Here is a 17,801-nt window from a genome sequence, read left to right as displayed (position 1 = left end):
AAAATTCACTCCCACACAGCAGAGGTTTCAGCTTGTCAGAGTCTGCACCTCCATTATGTTACACCCAGACCTAAATCGGTGCTTGAACCCAAAACTCCTCCGACACCCTCACGGCGCAGATGCACGCTCGCATTCAGGCAGCTGGCAAGGGACACACTAAATATGAAAGCTTTCAACAAACGCGGGCTCACGCCAGCGAGGCTGGGCTGCCCGCTCCTCCCCTTCCAGCCCACCCTTACCTGTGGTCACCCAGCCCAGCTGCCTGCCAGGCCTTTCCCAGCAGGTCCAGGAAATGTGTGCCCCAGCAAGCTGCCACGTCCCGCATCCCACGGATGGACGCCGAGATGCATCAGGAGGCAGAGCTCAGACCACAGCATGGCTCCAGGAGCTCTCACCACCAGACCCAACTGCCTGGAGACCCCAAAACAAACAAACAAACAAAAAAAAAACCCCAAAGCCACTCTCCCAAGCTTTCCCTAATTTTTTAAAAGTCACTGTTATGAAGCCTCGTGTAAAGGATGTATTTATATATGTACCTAATAACATCCTGCTCTTGACTGCACTTAAGCATATACTCATTTTAAGTGCACTGTGCTATGATTTTTGACAACATATTCAAGCACTGTCTCAAAGAGGGACCGATTTAAACATCAGCATAAATACTGTCCTTAACTAAAGCCCTGACAAGGCCCTACTGCAAAACCTGGGGATATTAATGGGAGTTTCTCACCGGACTGACTTTCTATCTTTCTCTTTTCTGCACTGTTTGCTGCAAAAAACATGCCACGTACATGAACTTCACGTTCATCTTAGACAAACCTTATCACAAAGCAGCTTTGCTCTTAAATTCATTTTACAAGGATTAAAAATACCCCTGCATTTATTTATTTTTTATAGGCCAGCGAGTAACAGAGCTATACCAGTTTTATGACATATTACCCCTGCAGACCCCGGCATTAATGACAGACCTAATTTGTTTATCACCGTCAGAGCTGCCAGGCTTAGAAATACATTTCCCATAGGTGGAATGAGAGTTGCTTCCCTCTTCTGCAATGGATTTAAGGAAAGATATTACCATAAGCTACCCTCGATATCCACCACAGCTGGGACAGATAGTGTCGTAAGTGATTTAAAACTGAAGCAAGCCATAACTAAGCAACACTAACTTTTACATCATTAATAATCACAGCAGTATAAAGAAAGATAAAGCACTAATCAGAATTTCACTGAGTTACCCTTCACATCAGATTTCCTTAAGGAAGTGATTGCTGTCAACAATTTTAAGGCAATTATAGCTTTATTTTGAAAGGTGGCTGACAATGATACAAGTGCCTTTAGTTATTTAAATATGTGTTTTAGCCAAGTCCCTGCTAAATGTCTATAAGCATTGGTGTTTTAATGTCCTACAGTTAAATTCTGTAGATACTTTGTTAACCACTTACTATTTGAGCATCCTGAAGATGCTAATTAAGTAGCCAGGCAATCTCTAAAGAGGGAAAGCATTATTAAACCCATTTTGCAGACAGGAAAACTCAGCTACAGCAAAACTAATGCTCTAGCTCACAGTGACGCCTAAGCACATATCTGACTTCACACTAAACAGTAGCTCACCCATCAGCATTGTCCCCAAAGGCCTCCTTTTCTCAGTCAAGAAACCCAAATAGACAAGCCCGGCCGCAGCACCTCCCATGAGCATACGCATGGATCCAAGCCCAAATCCATCCTTATTCAGCACAACCACAAAGCAGATGCTCGCACGGCCATGCTGAACTGGGAGGGGAATGACTGCTTCAAGGTTACGAAAGACGGCTGTGCTTACACAGAAACAAACCCACACCTCCCAAGGACTGGCTCAGCATCTTCATTAGACAGTGTGTTTGGAGGATGAACGATATCAGACGAGTTGTTTTGGGAGGGACCTGCACAAACCCAAGGCAACAGCAAACGCATGTGGCAGGTGGTGAAGATGGCCATGGGCCAAGAGAGGCCCCCCAGCCTGCTTTGGTGTCCCAGCTGGGCAGAGCACTAAACTGAGCAGGCTGCAAGGAATAAGAGAAAAATAATAACAAAATTGAAAAAGGAGGATCTTCGTTATGTGCATTATCCCTCTCGCTCTCCAGTTTTCCCCTTTTGATGGTGAGAAGAGCAGGAGCATCTCTCCGTCCTGGAGAGAGGCTGCGTGCCACATCCTAGGACTTGTGCATCGCATGATCCAAACGCTGCCCTGACCTTTGCTGAGAGAGGCACTGCAGACCTCAAACCTACCCCAGAAAATCCACACTTCAAACTGTGAGGGTAGGAAAAAAAGGTAGAAGCTGAACAGATTGCCCTATACTCTGAAATGTGTGGAGCTGCACGGTGTAAACGCATCCTTTGTTTCATGTTGTGAACATGAAATAAATACCCAAAATATTCAGAGCAGCAACCCAGCATGGAGGACTAAAAAAAAAAAGACCTTAAAAGTTCAAAGCCAATTTTGTGGTTTTTACATTCTGTGTATTTTTCCGTGTTGTAATTGTCACTTCTTTCCAAGACTTCTTGAAAGTCCTGTCAGTGTGGCTGGCGAGCCCTGCAAGCGAAGCAGGGCGAGCTGGGACCATGGCCCTGGGACGGAGGTACAGCTCATCCCATCGGCTACAGCCCGAGGGAGGTACAGCAGCGTGATAGATGCCTCCTTCCCCATGTATTGGGAAGGATATTATGTCAGGTATCTTCAATAAACAAACAAACCCTTCCCTAACCTACAACACAAACCGACACAGTCAAGTGCAGCCTATCCACACGAAAATGTGGTGACCCATACTCTAACATTGTAATCTAATCCTTGAACTAAAGACAGTTTAATGCCTTTACAAATCCATATGTTTTCTAATACCACCATTGCTGTCAGCAGACTACAGGAGAGCCTCTTTGAAGATGGAAGTAAAATGACAAAGCACATCATTGTGAAGGCAATTATATGCTGCAGTAACCATTTTACAATGGCCCATATGGGCTGTATTTCAACAATGCAATTTCCAAATCTGCCTTAGCAAACATACATCTCTGTCCCAATCCCAGGTAGATTTTGCAAAACAAAATAAGACTGCAGCCAGAACAAATCCAAAATATGGATAACAGATGTAAAAATATGCCAGCAAGGATACCAGAGCAATTTTTTGTCAGCGTACCAAACAAAGAGAGCAGCCACAGCAGACCTTATGAGCCTATTCACAGCAAAGCTACCCATTCAAGGGACTTAGAGACCTGGTTTTATCAGAAATCTGATTATACACCCGCATGCTTTCCTACACAGCTGCCCAATCCACTGTTGCAGTCGTCCTCCCATCCACCACCTCCCCAGAGACGGCAGGGCAGGGTAACTGCAATCCCAATTTAGAAGTTAAAATCAGACGTGAACCAAGGCCGCGCAGGCGTACACCAAATCACCTCTGACTTCTAGGACTAGGGCCTAACTGAAGGGAAGTGAAAGAAAAAAGAAAAAAAAAAGAAAAAAAATCAGGTACTTACACCTCTTATAGCTTCATTTTCAGGTGCCTGCTCCGTTTACCTGGCTGCTCAGGCTCCCGTGCAGAAACTGGGGCCACGCCACCGCGCCAGCATCCCTTCCAGCAGCCTCGGGGCTGCTCTCTGCCTTGTCCCTTTGGAGGCAGAGAGCAGCGAAACTGCAGCTCCAGCCCAAAATTTCTCCCTCCTGCTCATGGAGGCTGATGAGCAGCCTTCACAGGCCAAAACTACACAAAAGCTGTACTCTAGTGAAAAGTGTTCTTAATTCCATTTATTTTCAGTAATTCCCTGCAGTGGCCCATTGCTTTCGGAGGCTCTGGGCTGGATATCTGTTTTGGGATATCTCTGTGCCAGTGGCACCATTTTCTAGAGGCAGTGAGGTGAGCCACAGAGGATCAATAACCAGACAGACAGGAGGTTCTCAAAATCCTGAAGGGCCAAACATGCGACCTACAGGCAGGATCCAGGCTGCAGGACACCAATTGGACAGTCCCACCTACCAGCAATAAAGACAGGAACAGACACGAACATCTTTCTCCCTGAAGTGAAATAGTAATAAAAAATACCTTAAGCTGCCTATAACAAAGACAGAAATGGTAAAGGTGAAAATTTACAAGTTCATTGCCAATTCATTAACAAACCGGCTGCATCGTATATCTTACATTTCAATGCCAAGAGCAGCACGCAGAGGATATCCTGCCAGTCACGCACGCGTACTGCGGAGCAAAAAGCCACCGACACACGGGGAACGTGTAACTGGGTATTCAGTAGCCTGGTCTAGGAAACTGCATGATCCAGTTCTTATCATTGTCAGCTCCTCAAAGCGATCCAGTGAAGCCAGGCAAGAGCATTTCAAAGACTTTAATCCATGTGAAATATTACTTCCTGGAACCGGAAATTCAATCCCTAGCAATGAAAACAAAAAGCACGCTCATAAATGTACCTTTCAACTCGGCCAATATAGCCATATTTGGGCTCTCTCTCTTACAAAAAAAAAACCCTTTACTCATTAATATAGAGGAAACTTGAAATGATTGCTGTAATTGCAGTTAAAAAATTAATCATGTTTTGAGATAAATGCAGATAAAAGCATGTTTTACTAATTATCTTTTGAAGCTTCCGCTCATGAAAGATTAAAGGTAGAAGAAAAGTTGTTGAAGTATTGAAGACAAAAATCCTAGCATTTGAAAGCCCTTTGAAGCCACGTACCCTGCATGAATGATCCTTAATGTCCAGACATACTAAAAAAGGAGTCTCTTAAATTCAGAAAAAGTCTAACAAAACATGCCCATTAGGGCTTTTTGCAGACACCTCCTTGAAAATAGGTGTGTTTCGGGCTTCACTGAGCTCTCCACACCTGCAGTCACATCAATCTACTTATAAATCAATGTCACCAACCCGAGCGTCTGCAGCCATCTGAGGAGGTCACTGGAAGCGGCAAAGCGATGTGGGTCTCTGGGACAGCCACTTCCGGAGGAAATGCCACAAAATCCACAAAAGGTAAGATCTTTCATATTCATGGAAGAGCAGCTGGAGGTACCGGCATCAGCTGTTTCACAGCAAACGCTTATTGCCAGCCACGGGGGTTAGACACAAGGCACGTGAGGACCTATTTCCATCCCTGGGGCTTTTAAAGGAATGCAGGTTATCTGGGGTGCAAGGTCCTCAAAAGCAAGGCCGGTACTTCCATTCACAGGCCCAGAACTAACAAGGCAAATAATTCCCTTCCTGCTCCGTTCCAATAACCTGTTTTATATCACTAGTTTGCAGACTCTTTCTAAGAGCTCCAAGAGCGTTAATTCAGAAAGCCAACCCTTTGACTGCAGGCTCAACTTCACTACACAGGTGTCCACAACTCCACGGGAAAAAGCTTAGTCTTCTGCAAATTGAAACAAGTTGAAAAACACTATTACATAAAATTGCTAAGATACTTTATAGCCATGTCACAGACTTGGTAATGATTTACAACAGATTTGAATTGTGCTGCTATATCTGAAATGTTTAAATTTTAGGAGGAGTTTCCTTAGTGGCAACCCCAATCACCTGCAGAGTGACAGAACCAAAATCTGTTGTTACAGCATGGTTTTTAAAAGCATTTAACTGAGCTCAAATGCCACAGAAAGTCAATGTCAAGGTCTCTTTAGTTCTTTAGAGTTTCCAGAGTTAGGACAGATCTGAAATGGTCCAGTTGACACCTCTTTTCCAAGGGAAGGGTCCCACAATAAAGAATATTATTCTCCGGCAGCCACCTGCTCTGGTTTCTTCTTGTTCCTTTCCCGCCCCTCCACATCATTTAGCCTGTTCCCATCCCGAAGCATCAGTGACACCAAATTAATAAATTCTACCATCGTTACAAACCCAAACAGGGCTAGGTAAAAGATTAAATAGTTGGGTTTTTCATAACCGCACAGCCAAGGAAATTTGCCAATGTCTTTTTATTTGCATATCTGGCAGACTGCCCCAGACAACTAATACATAAGTGACAGCGTACAGGTGTATTAGTTTAGAGTTTGCCTTTAATCTAGAGGTGTCAATTTGCTTCTGTTTTAATTACATCCATCTTGATATGTTATTACAACCTCATGAAACTTCTTCATTATGTGAATGGCTATAAATACATACACATGACAAACAGTTGTTATAAATTTTCTGGTTCAGCAGTGGAGGCACAATATCTTAGCCCACACATCATGTACATTTAAAGTTTCAGTGCTCCCTCTCCTCTCTCTCTCCCCTCCCCTTTCTCTTCCTCCTCTTTTCTTTCATCTGATATGAAGATATTTTTGTTCCCTATATTTAATGGATCCTCTAAAATTCCTTCCCTAGTAGCAGCATTCTGATACAAATACTATCAGCTTACAGAGCCGGTTCAGCACATGTGTGTCCTTCTGGGCTGCGCCTCTGTGAGAATGTCTGTTTGTCATTAGGCAAATATAAGGAGATTGCACTGAGGTCTTATAAACATGCAAAGATCCACTTTTGTAGCTACATAATTCACAGAGTTTTTCAACACACATTCTGAGGTTGAAAACTTGGCAAATCCATCCACCAGATGTATCTTTCTGATCCCAGAACTCATTAAAATTTACTTTTTTCTTTTTTTTTTGTAAAGTCCAGCAGACTCAGCTGTTGAGCCACATTAATTGCATTTTTATTATTTTTTTCCATAGTTAAAATGACTAATGCTAGAAGAGTCATTGCCTACAAGCACAATAGCCAGCCAGTAAAAATTACTAGGACTTTTAATCGTTCAGTAATATCCAAATCCCATAAAATAAAGAGAGGCAATTTGGTCCCCTCAAAACAGAAGGTTTTGATTTTCAGTATTTATTTTGAATTTTCTTTAAGGGAAGAAAAGAAAAGAGAAAAGACACAATTTCACACCAGAAGATTCCATTCAAAGGTCAAAGCGCCCTTGATGTGCATTAAAACCCACAACACTAACAGAGTTACAACATAAATTGTCCCCAACAGCAGCACTTCTTTGCTTGCCTTCTTACCACACAGCCTCCTTGGAGGTCAAAACTACTTTCGCTGCCTCCACCCTCCATCAGTGCCCGCTCCGATGGATGTCACATCATGCCCGGCTGTTCAACACATCTGGGTGGCTCTGGAGCAAGCTGGAGAGTGAGCGTTATCCAGCTCTTGCAATAGCGGCACCTCCCAGCTCCTTCCCCTGGGCCTTCTGGAACCTGGGGACCAGATGCCAGTTTCTAGAGGACCCTTGAAGGACACTCATGGCACCCTCCAGAGACACCCAGTGCTAAGCACCTGGACATGCAGAAGGCAAGATGAAGGTGACAAAAGCAGTCAGGAGCCAGGTGAACAACAGAGCCTACAGCCCCGCAGTTGAACATCCCCATTTCACAGCAACGAGCTGGGCCCTTTGGCTGCCTCTCCTCCATTCCCACCATCCGTGTAAGAAAACTGAAGCAGATTCTCAGACTGAAGGGTCTCAGGTCACTTATGATTTCCAGAGCGAAAATAAATAAAAATCAATGCCTTGAGCAATTATCGCCATGTTTGTAATAGCCTCAGCAATACGAAACGGTCTGCAAACAGCAAAACACAGGCTGTCAGAACTTGCCAGGAGAGAGAAGTTACACTGCTTGTGTTTGGTACCCAGGGGCACCGCTCTCCCGTGCCCAAGAGCCACCTGCGTGTCATCCAGAAGTCAGTAGCAAGCACTTCTGTCTCACTGGTTCCACTTCATGGGCTAAGAAATGAAAACACCTTTATTATACCAGGAGGGTGAGTCTGCAGCTGTAGGACACTCCAGAGCAACACGCAAGCTGGGTCAGCCCGAGGGTGGGTGGGTCACCTGGGACATGGTAACCTGTACCTACACATAGGGAAAAAGGTGACAGTTGCTTGCAGGTTTCGCTGACATGTAAGGGATGTCTGTACCAGGTATTACCGCTGCTACACACTCTCCTCTCAAAACTCACCCCTCTTATAGTCAGCCTATTATGGAGCAAAGCTTCTCACAAACTTGCACGAATTAGGTTCTGGATCTGACCTCTGTTTGATTGCATGGGAGTGTAAAACCTCTTTTAAAGTCTGATACAAGTCTGTTACAATTACTCTGCAACACCAGGAGTACCTCTCCAGAACTTCAGCCACCGAAAAGCTAATCCAACCTAGAACCTCCTGGTGCCTACCTCTACCCGCCTCTCCAACTGAGGTGTGCACTGTCACCCTGCAGCATCGACAAACCTGCCCCAGTTGGTTTCATTCAAATGGTGCCCAGCGCAGGACACACCTCAAAGGCTGAAGATTTGCTTGTTTACATAATCTCATCCAACAAAGGACAAGCCCAGGCCTGTAGATGGGAAAGACGGGTTGGAGAGGGTTTTAGTCACCAACAACTAAGTCCCCTTTGCTACTGAATGAAAGTACAAAAAGAGGCAATTTATAAAAGCACTGATTCTAGAGGAGAAGGAACTTCCACTTTGGGAAGCTGGCAAACGCATGTGAGACAGATTAATGGGCGACCGTTTCTGCAGAGAACGCCAAACTGATCTCCTGCGTGGCTGTGGAGTAACTATTCCCATTTGGACTTGGGATATTAATCATATCAATAATACGTGCATCAGCCAGCATTACGCAATCTAAAGTTCAGACAGCCAGGAACTTGGGCACGTCACATATCAATACACCTCTGCACATCTCCCGCATCTTTGTCTCCGGAGATTTTAAAACCAGTAGGACCAAGACGCACACCAAATACCAAGTAAATCCACAAGGAGCATATGTCATGCAACGTGATCAAATTAAACCTGGTAGGCAAAAACTCACAAGCAGTGCAGAATAATCTGCTTTTTCTTCTGACTTTTATTCCACCACTCCTGCAGAGAGGAGGTCGGCACCAAAACTCCTTCCTACAGTATTTACCAGACTAAAGGGCTACCCGTTTGGTTAAAACCGTCTCTCTCCACCGCACGAGCGTGTGAACTTCAGCAGTAGTGTTGCCAAGATACAAGGAGAAAAATCTCAAGATATTAAGGTAACACACTATTTAAAGGCAAATAGTACAGCAGAGCTGAGCTGGGGATCTGACAAATTGCCACTGCATGTTCTGCTGTTACAGCAAAACAAATCCCTACCTGCATTAGCCATTTCTCGTTACTTACAAAGTGGATTTTCATATCCATTTTACAACAAAGGACTTTAGAGGACTATGATGTTCTGAAGTGGTCTTCACCATGGCTTGGCATCGAGTCAAAATGACAACAAACTGACTATACAAAAAAAACGCACAGAGCTGGTAATTTGTGGCGCGTACCGAGCCAAACCCCAATGAGAACACAGATACTGAACTGATAAATCATAAGGATAATGTACAAGAACACAGAGAAATGTTGGAAGCAATTTCCCCACGCAGAACCAAGGCGACGCTGCCTCAGCAAAGCACTGCAGTTCAAATAAAGGAAAACCGAGAGTTAAACATTTCCACATTTCAGCCCGCAACTTCCTAACTCCATTACCCTTTTATTAATTGCATTTGAGACTTCACTAAACTTGAGCTTGGGCTATTTTTAAAACCTATCTGACTCAACTTATTGTTGCTCAGAACAAAGATTAAACTTCTAATTTAGCTGCAGATAATTACAAGGCTGCGGGTCAGACCCCCGGTGTAATGTGGTAGGGTCTTCCAGTCAAACTGAGAGAAACAGTCCCTAAAAAAAAAAAAATAGCAGCAGAGACAGGGGGAAACAGGGGGGCACCTCATTGAGTGAAGAATCATTCTGCCTTTCTCCCAGCTGAAAAGTTACCAGGTTTAACGACTTTTTAAGTGGGGACAGATTTGGTTGAGTATTCCCCCTCGCTACTGACAGCAGGGCTCTCACCAAGGAGCATTTACAAACACAGCAATGGCTCTTACCTGAAACTTCCACTTTTGGTAACAACATCCCCCTCTAGTTCTCAGTGTTCCCATCCAGTCCCTGATATTTCTCTATTGATCTCAGTGTTGTAACTCAATCTTTCAATTACTCAGACCCTTGATGTCTTTCTGCTGATTTTTTTTTTTTTGCCTTTCCCTAGTGATCATTTTCCTTCCAAGTTCCTGATCCTTTACTCTTATTTTATAAACCTGGGGTTTGTTTTGTTTTGTTTTGTTTTTTTTTTTACGCTCCTTCATCCCAGCAGAGGCCCCAGATATTTAATGAGAAAGGGTTTACTTTCTCACCCAAATAGCAGAAAAAAAGGATGCTGAGATAAAAACGGATAAGGGTGTCTTCTGTCCTATTGATATGTGGCATCATTCCCATTAACGTTAAAGAGCGGGGCCAGCGGAGACTACCTGAATCACATTTATCTAAAGAACTTGTCCTTATAGCTTAAACTCTTCCTTCTTCAACTCAAGGCCACTGTGCCTCCTACCACCACCTATGGAATGGCAAAACCCCCCACCTTCATCACATTGTTACCTTCAGGAGTTTACAAGAATATTTACGTAACAATCATAGTCCTCGATCATTATCTGCCTAAAAAAGCAGTTTCAGCTCTTCAACAGCTACCGAACTCAGTGGGAGTTGCGGGTGTCCCCGCCTCCCAGAACGGTATCAGGCTTTTAAAAGTAATTTTAAAGTATTTTAAAAGTAATTCTAAAGTATTTTAAAAGGATTTAGGTGCCCAAATGATAGTAACGCAAGTTTCAAAAAATTATCCAAGAGGTTTCTTTTGTGGAACATGCATCCTGCTGTTTTCAGTCGTGTTTCCAGTTTGGGTTGCTGTTTTTTCAGGTCTGGTCGCTGAGGGTTTTCATCAAGAGATTCAGTTGCTCTGTCAAGGTTATCTTGAAATTTGATCTCAGGTCAATTTACTGTTTCCTCTAAATACACAGTGAAAATAATAAGCGCATCGCTTCGTATGATATCCCAGTGTCGCACAAAACCTAATGCCTCTCACCATCTGCAGATATCTTCATTTAGTTGCTCCCTCCTTTTCTCTGCTGGTCTAAATCTGCAGACTTGCATGTGCAAACAGAGACTAGGACAAACACCTAAGATCTAAGCAGTCAATAAACACAAGAAGGGCTACCAAGATTTGCTGACAGCGCTGAACAAACACCTGATGTTATGATGCTGCTGCGCTAAGGCATGAAGATCAAATTCTTTTTGAAATATGAAGGGATAGAGACAAGGCAAAACAAACTTGCTTCAAATCTCAGAGAATTTAAGTAAACAGGCTAATCAGGCCAGCTAAAAGGCTGGTGAGAAGAGAAGGATTTGGGGAGGAAAGCCACGCTGCGAGCCAGTCATTCTGGTGTCCAGCTCAAAGCTTCTGCTGTCACACGGCCAAGCTATTTCTATTTTCAGTGGGCCGTGCCTAGCGATGGGTATCACACAACCGTTATTAAAGCAAATTCCTGCATTCAGATGTATACACAGAGCTACACTGTCAGCGGACGCAGCCACACAACTGAGACCCTGGTATCTTCAAAATCTTCCTGTTATTCCCACGTTTTGTTTCTGTAACAGTAGTGTCTCTATTTTAAAGCCCACATCAGCTGTTAAGCTTTACTCCATCTAGTCTCATATTATCTGTCCAACGTGTAAAACTGCCGTAGCTAACATCTGCCTAAATCACACAAACGCAGTGGAACAATTGCTTAAAAATTATTTACACTAGGTGGATGGAATCATCTGACACAGAATTTGAAGCTCATTAAACAGCTCCTTGACAAATATTTGTCAGCATTTCTCATTTGTAATTAATTATATTGGGCTTTACCTGACGATAATTTAGCATGGTCTCAAAACAGACTAATGCCTGCATGCTGAACAGAAATTAGCTCAGCAAATGCACAGTGAGAAACTGTGCCAGTTTTATGAAACAAGAATCCCCATTGAAATGCAAGTCTCCCCCTCCCTGCCCCACATCACTTCTGTCTGTGCTTTATAAATATGTGTGTCCCATTTCAGGCTTGTCAGATGAACCACCTGAGTTGAAGCTAAACAAACATCTGCAGAAAAACCTCATTACCTTACTCAGTGTTCAGAAAACCTGAAACCAACTGCTTACTCCATAGGGATGGTCAGAGCTGACTCAGGAAACATCAAGTACTTCCCAGGCTTTAAGCTATCTTAACATTCAGGTCAGATTTCATTTCTCATCACAGCGAACCATCTTCACCACGGCATGTCAACAGCCATGTCACGTCGGTCTCCTGCCCGAAGTCCTCCACACCAGGGGGTAGGAGGGAGACAAACATCTTAGCAAAATCTCACCTCGCCAGAGAGCTCCACAGAAACCTCCTTGCCAGCACTGCCAGAGCACATCATGGAGACAGTCACTCCAATGGACAGATTTATCGCATCTTGAGAAACGCCCTTTTCCTGTCATACTGGTGTCCAAAATGCTCACCTGGGTTTGGAGAACCTCAGCTATTATTGTCGGTAGCAAACACACCAGCCATGCAGCACGAGCTACACCAAGCTGGGGGAAGCGGTCAGCTTGACAAGACAAGGATCACACTAACACATGTACCAAGCGTCTGCGCCTTTCCCTTTTTACAGGCTGGCAGGCTTGGGGAGGTCAGGGAAGTGATGTGCGAGTAACTGCTCTGGAGTAAACCGCAGAGACTCCTGCTGTTAGTCCCAGCAAGGCTACTCACAGGGGGATCTGGTGTGAACCAGATCAAATTGTAGGACCACATCTCAGCTGCTTAACTACAGAGTAAGTGCTAGCTTCTGATGGAGAAAGCTCCAAGATGCTCCCCAGTGCAGGGGACAGGCCTACACTGCACCTCGCTACACCAGTCTGGCAAGGCCAGGCAAGGATCGGTCTGGCCACATCTGCAATGACACTGCATTTGCTCAACTGTCACTCCAAGGAAAAAAAAAATTAAAAAATCAAGAATGAGAACCCACTGTCTTCATTCAACTCCCTCTTCCCCTCTCTTCCCCACGCAAACATTAGAGAGATCAAGGTATGGGCTGCCATAAACCCAGAGACAGATAACTAGAAGCAGATGGCCTCTATTTCTACACCAAACAATTTACACTTGAGAAGCATGAGAAGGCTACTGATACCTGGACAGAAAAGCAGCTCCAAGAGTGGGAGCTGGTTAAAAATACAGTTTTGCTTCAAGGGCTGGGAACTTTTATCAACATAACCAAAACAGACACGGATGACTCCTACTGAAGCTACAGCAACCATGGGATATGTGTTCTTCTTGTGCGGCACCTGTGTCCCCTTGCCGTCTACAAGCTTCACACAACCTGCTATTTTACACAACTTGGGCTTTTTCAGTCACCCCAACAAAAAACATTTAGTAAAGGATAGATAAAACACAGCTATATGGAAATTCTTGTTCTTGTTTGCAACTTTATATACAGAATTCACAAGAAGATCCTGGGGTGACACCTCACATCCACCCAACACACACCTACTGCTGCAAAGATGTCTTCATAAGCAGAGAGCTCAGCCTCGTCCCTCTGCAGTGGCGGTCCCCTCCTGCGTGAGCCACCACCTGCCTGCTTCCCCTCTTCCAGACCACGGGTGAATATGTTCTGCACTTTGGTTCTCACTGTTTTTCCACATCAAGCAGACAAAACACTGACCGTGTCTGCACACTTTCAGCTGTGCTAAGCCTGAGAAAAGGCTGAAGTTCAAGCACAAAGCCTGGGCTGGGGCAGTCTTGTCACATGCTGGGCACAAGTGTCTTCTGGAACCTGGGGAAAAACCTCCATGGCCTCCAGCGAGCTGGGGGCAGACCCAGAGCATGAGATGTGTAAACACCAGGGCACCTCTCCATGGCACCCAAGGCTTCTTGTCTCAACTCAAGCACGTTAACACCTAAACACCTCACCAAGGCTGAGACATCTCACTCCACCAGCCACTCACAACCTCCTCACCAACACTAAAATCACAATAAAAAACTTCAGGCTGCAACATACACGGTAATTCCTGCCACACTGGGCTTGTGCCTTAGACACCTTCATCTCCCTCTGATCCTCAGAAACAACTTTCTCAACATACGTACCCAGCTGCAGGAAAAAGCACCTAACAATGATTTTGTGACATTATTTCTCAACGCAGCATGAAATCATTAGGTCAAAATGTGCCACCTATCACATGAACATTAAAAGTATGTCAAGTCTCAGTGTGCGAGCTATTGTTTTATCTGAATGTGATATTAGCTGGCAGAACTGGGTAATGTTTCTGCGCTCCTTTTTAGTAATATAGGATTATGACAGGATACAAGTAGTAGCCATTCTTGGCTTTGCAAAGAGAAAAGAGCACAGCAATTATTTTCATTTCAAGTGGAAAATAAACAAATAAGAAGTGAAGCAGAATAAAGATGGTTTTTAAAAAGCCCTACCAAGTTCTGACCATAAAACTTGCTCTTTTCTTCCCCTCCAAAAAGGACTACAGCCAAATTCTCGAGTCCATATTCCCATAAAATCCCTAACGATGCAAACTGGGGCTTTGTCTGAAGAAGAACAGAACTTTGTCTGAAACAGAAGCATGCAAAACTCACTGGTGCCCACAAACATGTATTCACACTCCTCCTCTCTCTGGTTTGAGCAGGGCACTGGTGCAAGGGCTCACCAGGTGAGAAATGGTGGCAAAATTGAGTCTCGTCATTACCTCAGCATTTGCTCATTATTGCTTACACAAGTCTAACACCAACCATGTGGGCAGGTTTGTTGGAGTGAACAAATCCTCCCTTGAATTACACCAGAGTAAGTTCTCTTGGAGGCATTAGTCTGGATGGATACAGGTGTAACCAAGGACAAAATGTGGCTCCAAAACAAAAAAAGAAACAAAACCAAACAAAAAACAACCCTGAAAATGCCACAAAGTATTCCTGGCTAAATATTTAAAGAGCTTAAGAGCTACACAGATTTTTTTTGTTAAACAATCAGCTTCATCTCCGCATTTATTTTGACAGTTCATAATCGTTCCAGTTGTGACTCCGGCGCACGTAAACCCAAATAAATCTGCTTTTCGCCACGGCAAACTTCTCCGGAGCAGAAGTTAAAAACAACAAAGCCCTTCAAACAAACGGGCCGCAAGCTCCCCTTCCACGGCCGCATCCCCATCGCGACCCTGGCCGGGCTGACAGCGGTTTCACGATCGTGGGTGGGTGGGTGGCGGGTACACGGCGGGGGGGACCGAGGCTGGGGCGGGCGGAGGGAGGGGCCACCCGGGAAGCCCCCCACGGGTGGCTTCCCGGGCGGCCCCTCCCTCCGCCCGCCCCGGCTTGCCTGCACCCCTCCTTCAGCATTTTGGGGGTGGGGGGAACAACGACTGGTGCCCCCCGTGGATTGGGGAGGCCGCTTCGCCCACCGCGGGGCCCACTCGTGACGGGGAGGGCGGCAGGACGGGCGCCCCTCCACCCATCAGCAGCACGATCGGCGAGACCGAGAGAAGAAACATCCCCCCCCACCACCCCACCCCCACACACACCGCAGCCCACGCCGCCCCGCGGACACGAGTGGGCGGCCCCGCCGGGACACCGCGGTGCGAGAAAAGTTTGATCCGTGGGAGGGGAAGCGCCGCCGCCGGGGGAGAGCGCACAACTCCCCGCTCCCCTACCCGGGGTGGGGGGGGACGGACATGGCGGGGACAAGGGGGTGGCCGCCCCCGGTCCCCGTCGCCACCGCCGCCGCGCCGGAGCCCCCCGCCGCCCGCCGGGAGCGGCGCGCCGCGCTGCAGGTGTCGGCGGCGGGGAGGGGAGAAGGGAGGGGAGCGGGGCACCCCGGGGACGGGGAAGGGGCGGCGGGACCGCCCCCGCGGGCACCCCCGGCGGCGCCGGCCCGGGGGTGTTGGGGTGTGGGGGGGTGAGGGTCGGCGGGGGGCCGTGGGGGGGTGTCCGGGCCGACGTCGCGAGGGCTCCCCCCGCCGCTGCCCCCACACAATGAGGCGCACACAAAGCGCCGCCGCTCCTACCTCCAGCGCCTCGAAAGTGACGAAGCTGGACATCGCGAAACCGTCGATAATGTCCTCTTCGGCCGAGGAGGACTCCCGCCGCTTCCTCCGGGGGGGCCGCGGCCGGGACGGCGGCGGGGGCCCATTGTCTTCCTTCTCCGAGCCCGAGGAGGAGAGCGCGGCGGCGGCCCCGGGGCCGGCGGCCCCGCCGGCGGCAGAGCCGCGCCGCCCGCCTTTGGCTCGCCGCTCCCGGTCGCGCTGGGACCGCGATCGCCGCTTCTTCCGAAGCCCGTTGCATCGCGCCGGGCCATCCATGTCTCTCGCCGGCTCTCCCTCTCGCTCTCGTCCCCCCCCGCCCCACCGCAGCCACAAATCCGGCTCCCCCGGCGGAATAACGGGGGAGGGAGGGAGGGAGAGAGGGAAGGAGAAAGGGAGGGAGGAGAGGACAGCAAGGGGGTGGGGGGGGATGAAAGAATCCGAGTGCGGTTCCACCACCACCAGCAGCAAGCACCAAATGTAAGAGATTCCTATAAGCGAGCCAAGGAAAGTAATGGCTGATCTCAGGTCGCCTTTGTAAAAAAAAAAAAAAAAAAAAAAAAAAAAAAAGCGAGAGAGAGAGAAAGGGGAAGAAAAAAAAAAAAAAGCCTCACCAAGCAGGCAATAAATCAGAATAGCGGAATGCTTTGATCAAGGGGCTGGGAGGGCGAGGATCTCCGAAAGAGAGGAAAAAAAGCAGAAAAGAAGGGGGAAAAAATAAAGAAAGGAGAGAGACCCGCTGGAAGGAGGGAGCTGAGAGTATTTCCTTGCACAAAATTTATTTTCTTTCTTCCTTTCCTCCCCAACTAAAAGAAGTTCCAGGAGGAAAAAAAAATAAAATATATGTATGTATAGATGTATGGAGCTCTCTTTCTCTCTGCGTGTGTGCGTGTGCAGGGAAGGGTGCAGCCTTCCCCTCCCCACGAACACGCACTCCTCTCCCCCTCCTCCTTTATCTCCCTGGATCAAACACAATAATAATAATAACGATGCATCCAGATGCAATTTTCTCAGGCACCGACCAGGGATGGACTCTGGAGTGGAGCTCGGATCCCAGCCCGGCCCCTCCAAAAACAAAACCAAACAATAAAAGAAAAAAAAAAAAAAAAGAAAGAGAAAAAGGGAAGGAAAAAAAAAAAAAAAGAGCCCCAAAACACGCCCACCCACCCCAGCTATTAATACGGATCAATCATGGCAAATTCATCGGATTAATTGTGGCGAGGAGGGGGATGCTGGTGGTGGTGACAATAGATCCGGGCGGAGAGGAGGCTGCCCCCTCCCCAAAAACGACAACAACAATAATAATAAAAAAAAATACAGAGCGGTGCCGAGGCTCGAATACGCTCCAATGGGGACGGCACCGGTTGTGTGCTTTCTGCTCCCGCCGCTGCCTCCCCTCGCCTCTCTCTCCCCACCGCGGGGAGGGGGCTGCAGCCGGGCCGGGCCGCTCCGCTCCCCCCGGCCTGGCGGAGGGACCCGCCGCCGCCGACCCCCGCGGCCGCGCAGCCGGCGCGGGGCGGATGGCGCTGCTGGCCCCCAGCGGCCGCCCGGCCCCGCGCCCGCGCCGGTCACGTGGTAGTGGCGGCGGTGGCTGCTGCCGCCGCCCCGCCCGCTCAGCCCCGCGCGAAATGCGGCGCCCCGGCCGCGCGAAATAAGTTGCGGGCATGCGCGGGGGGCCTGCGCACTCGGGCGGGCCGCGCCGCCCCCCTCACACCCGTCCCGCCACCCGCCACCGCTTCGCGCCCCCGCAGTCTCGACTTTCTCCTCGGTTGTGGCCGTCCCGTCCTCCCCCACCGCGGATCTGCCCCCTCATGCCCGGCCATTCTCCTCCTGCCCTCCGTGGCCCTCGCCCGCCTCATGCCCCTCTCCTCCCA

The 17,801-nt window shown here is 47.6% G+C and overlaps 1 protein-coding gene across 5 annotated transcripts in view; it reads right to left on the bottom strand.

The window, feature by feature from the left end:
• The window catches only part of AUTS2 (activator of transcription and developmental regulator AUTS2), an 805,701-nt gene extending 788,389 nt beyond the window's left edge, over window positions 1-17,312 (bottom strand). For all 5 annotated transcript variants that reach the window (XM_074595096.1, XM_074595099.1, XM_074595098.1 and 2 more), the window contains exon 1: window positions 15,913-17,312. In XM_074595096.1, coding sequence (XP_074451197.1) covers window positions 15,913-16,206 — 294 coding nt within the window. In that variant the 5' untranslated portion in view covers window positions 16,207-17,312. The remainder of the gene's footprint in view (window positions 1-15,912) is intronic.
• Between the last annotated feature and the right edge of the window lie 489 nt (window positions 17,313-17,801).

This window comes from Larus michahellis, chromosome 7 (genome assembly GCF_964199755.1).
Source record: "Larus michahellis chromosome 7, bLarMic1.1, whole genome shotgun sequence".
In the NCBI taxonomy this organism is placed as follows: Eukaryota; Metazoa; Chordata; class Aves; order Charadriiformes; family Laridae; genus Larus; species Larus michahellis.
The sequence above is the reverse complement of the archived record's forward strand: the minus strand, read 5'-3'. Positions and strand labels throughout refer to the sequence as shown.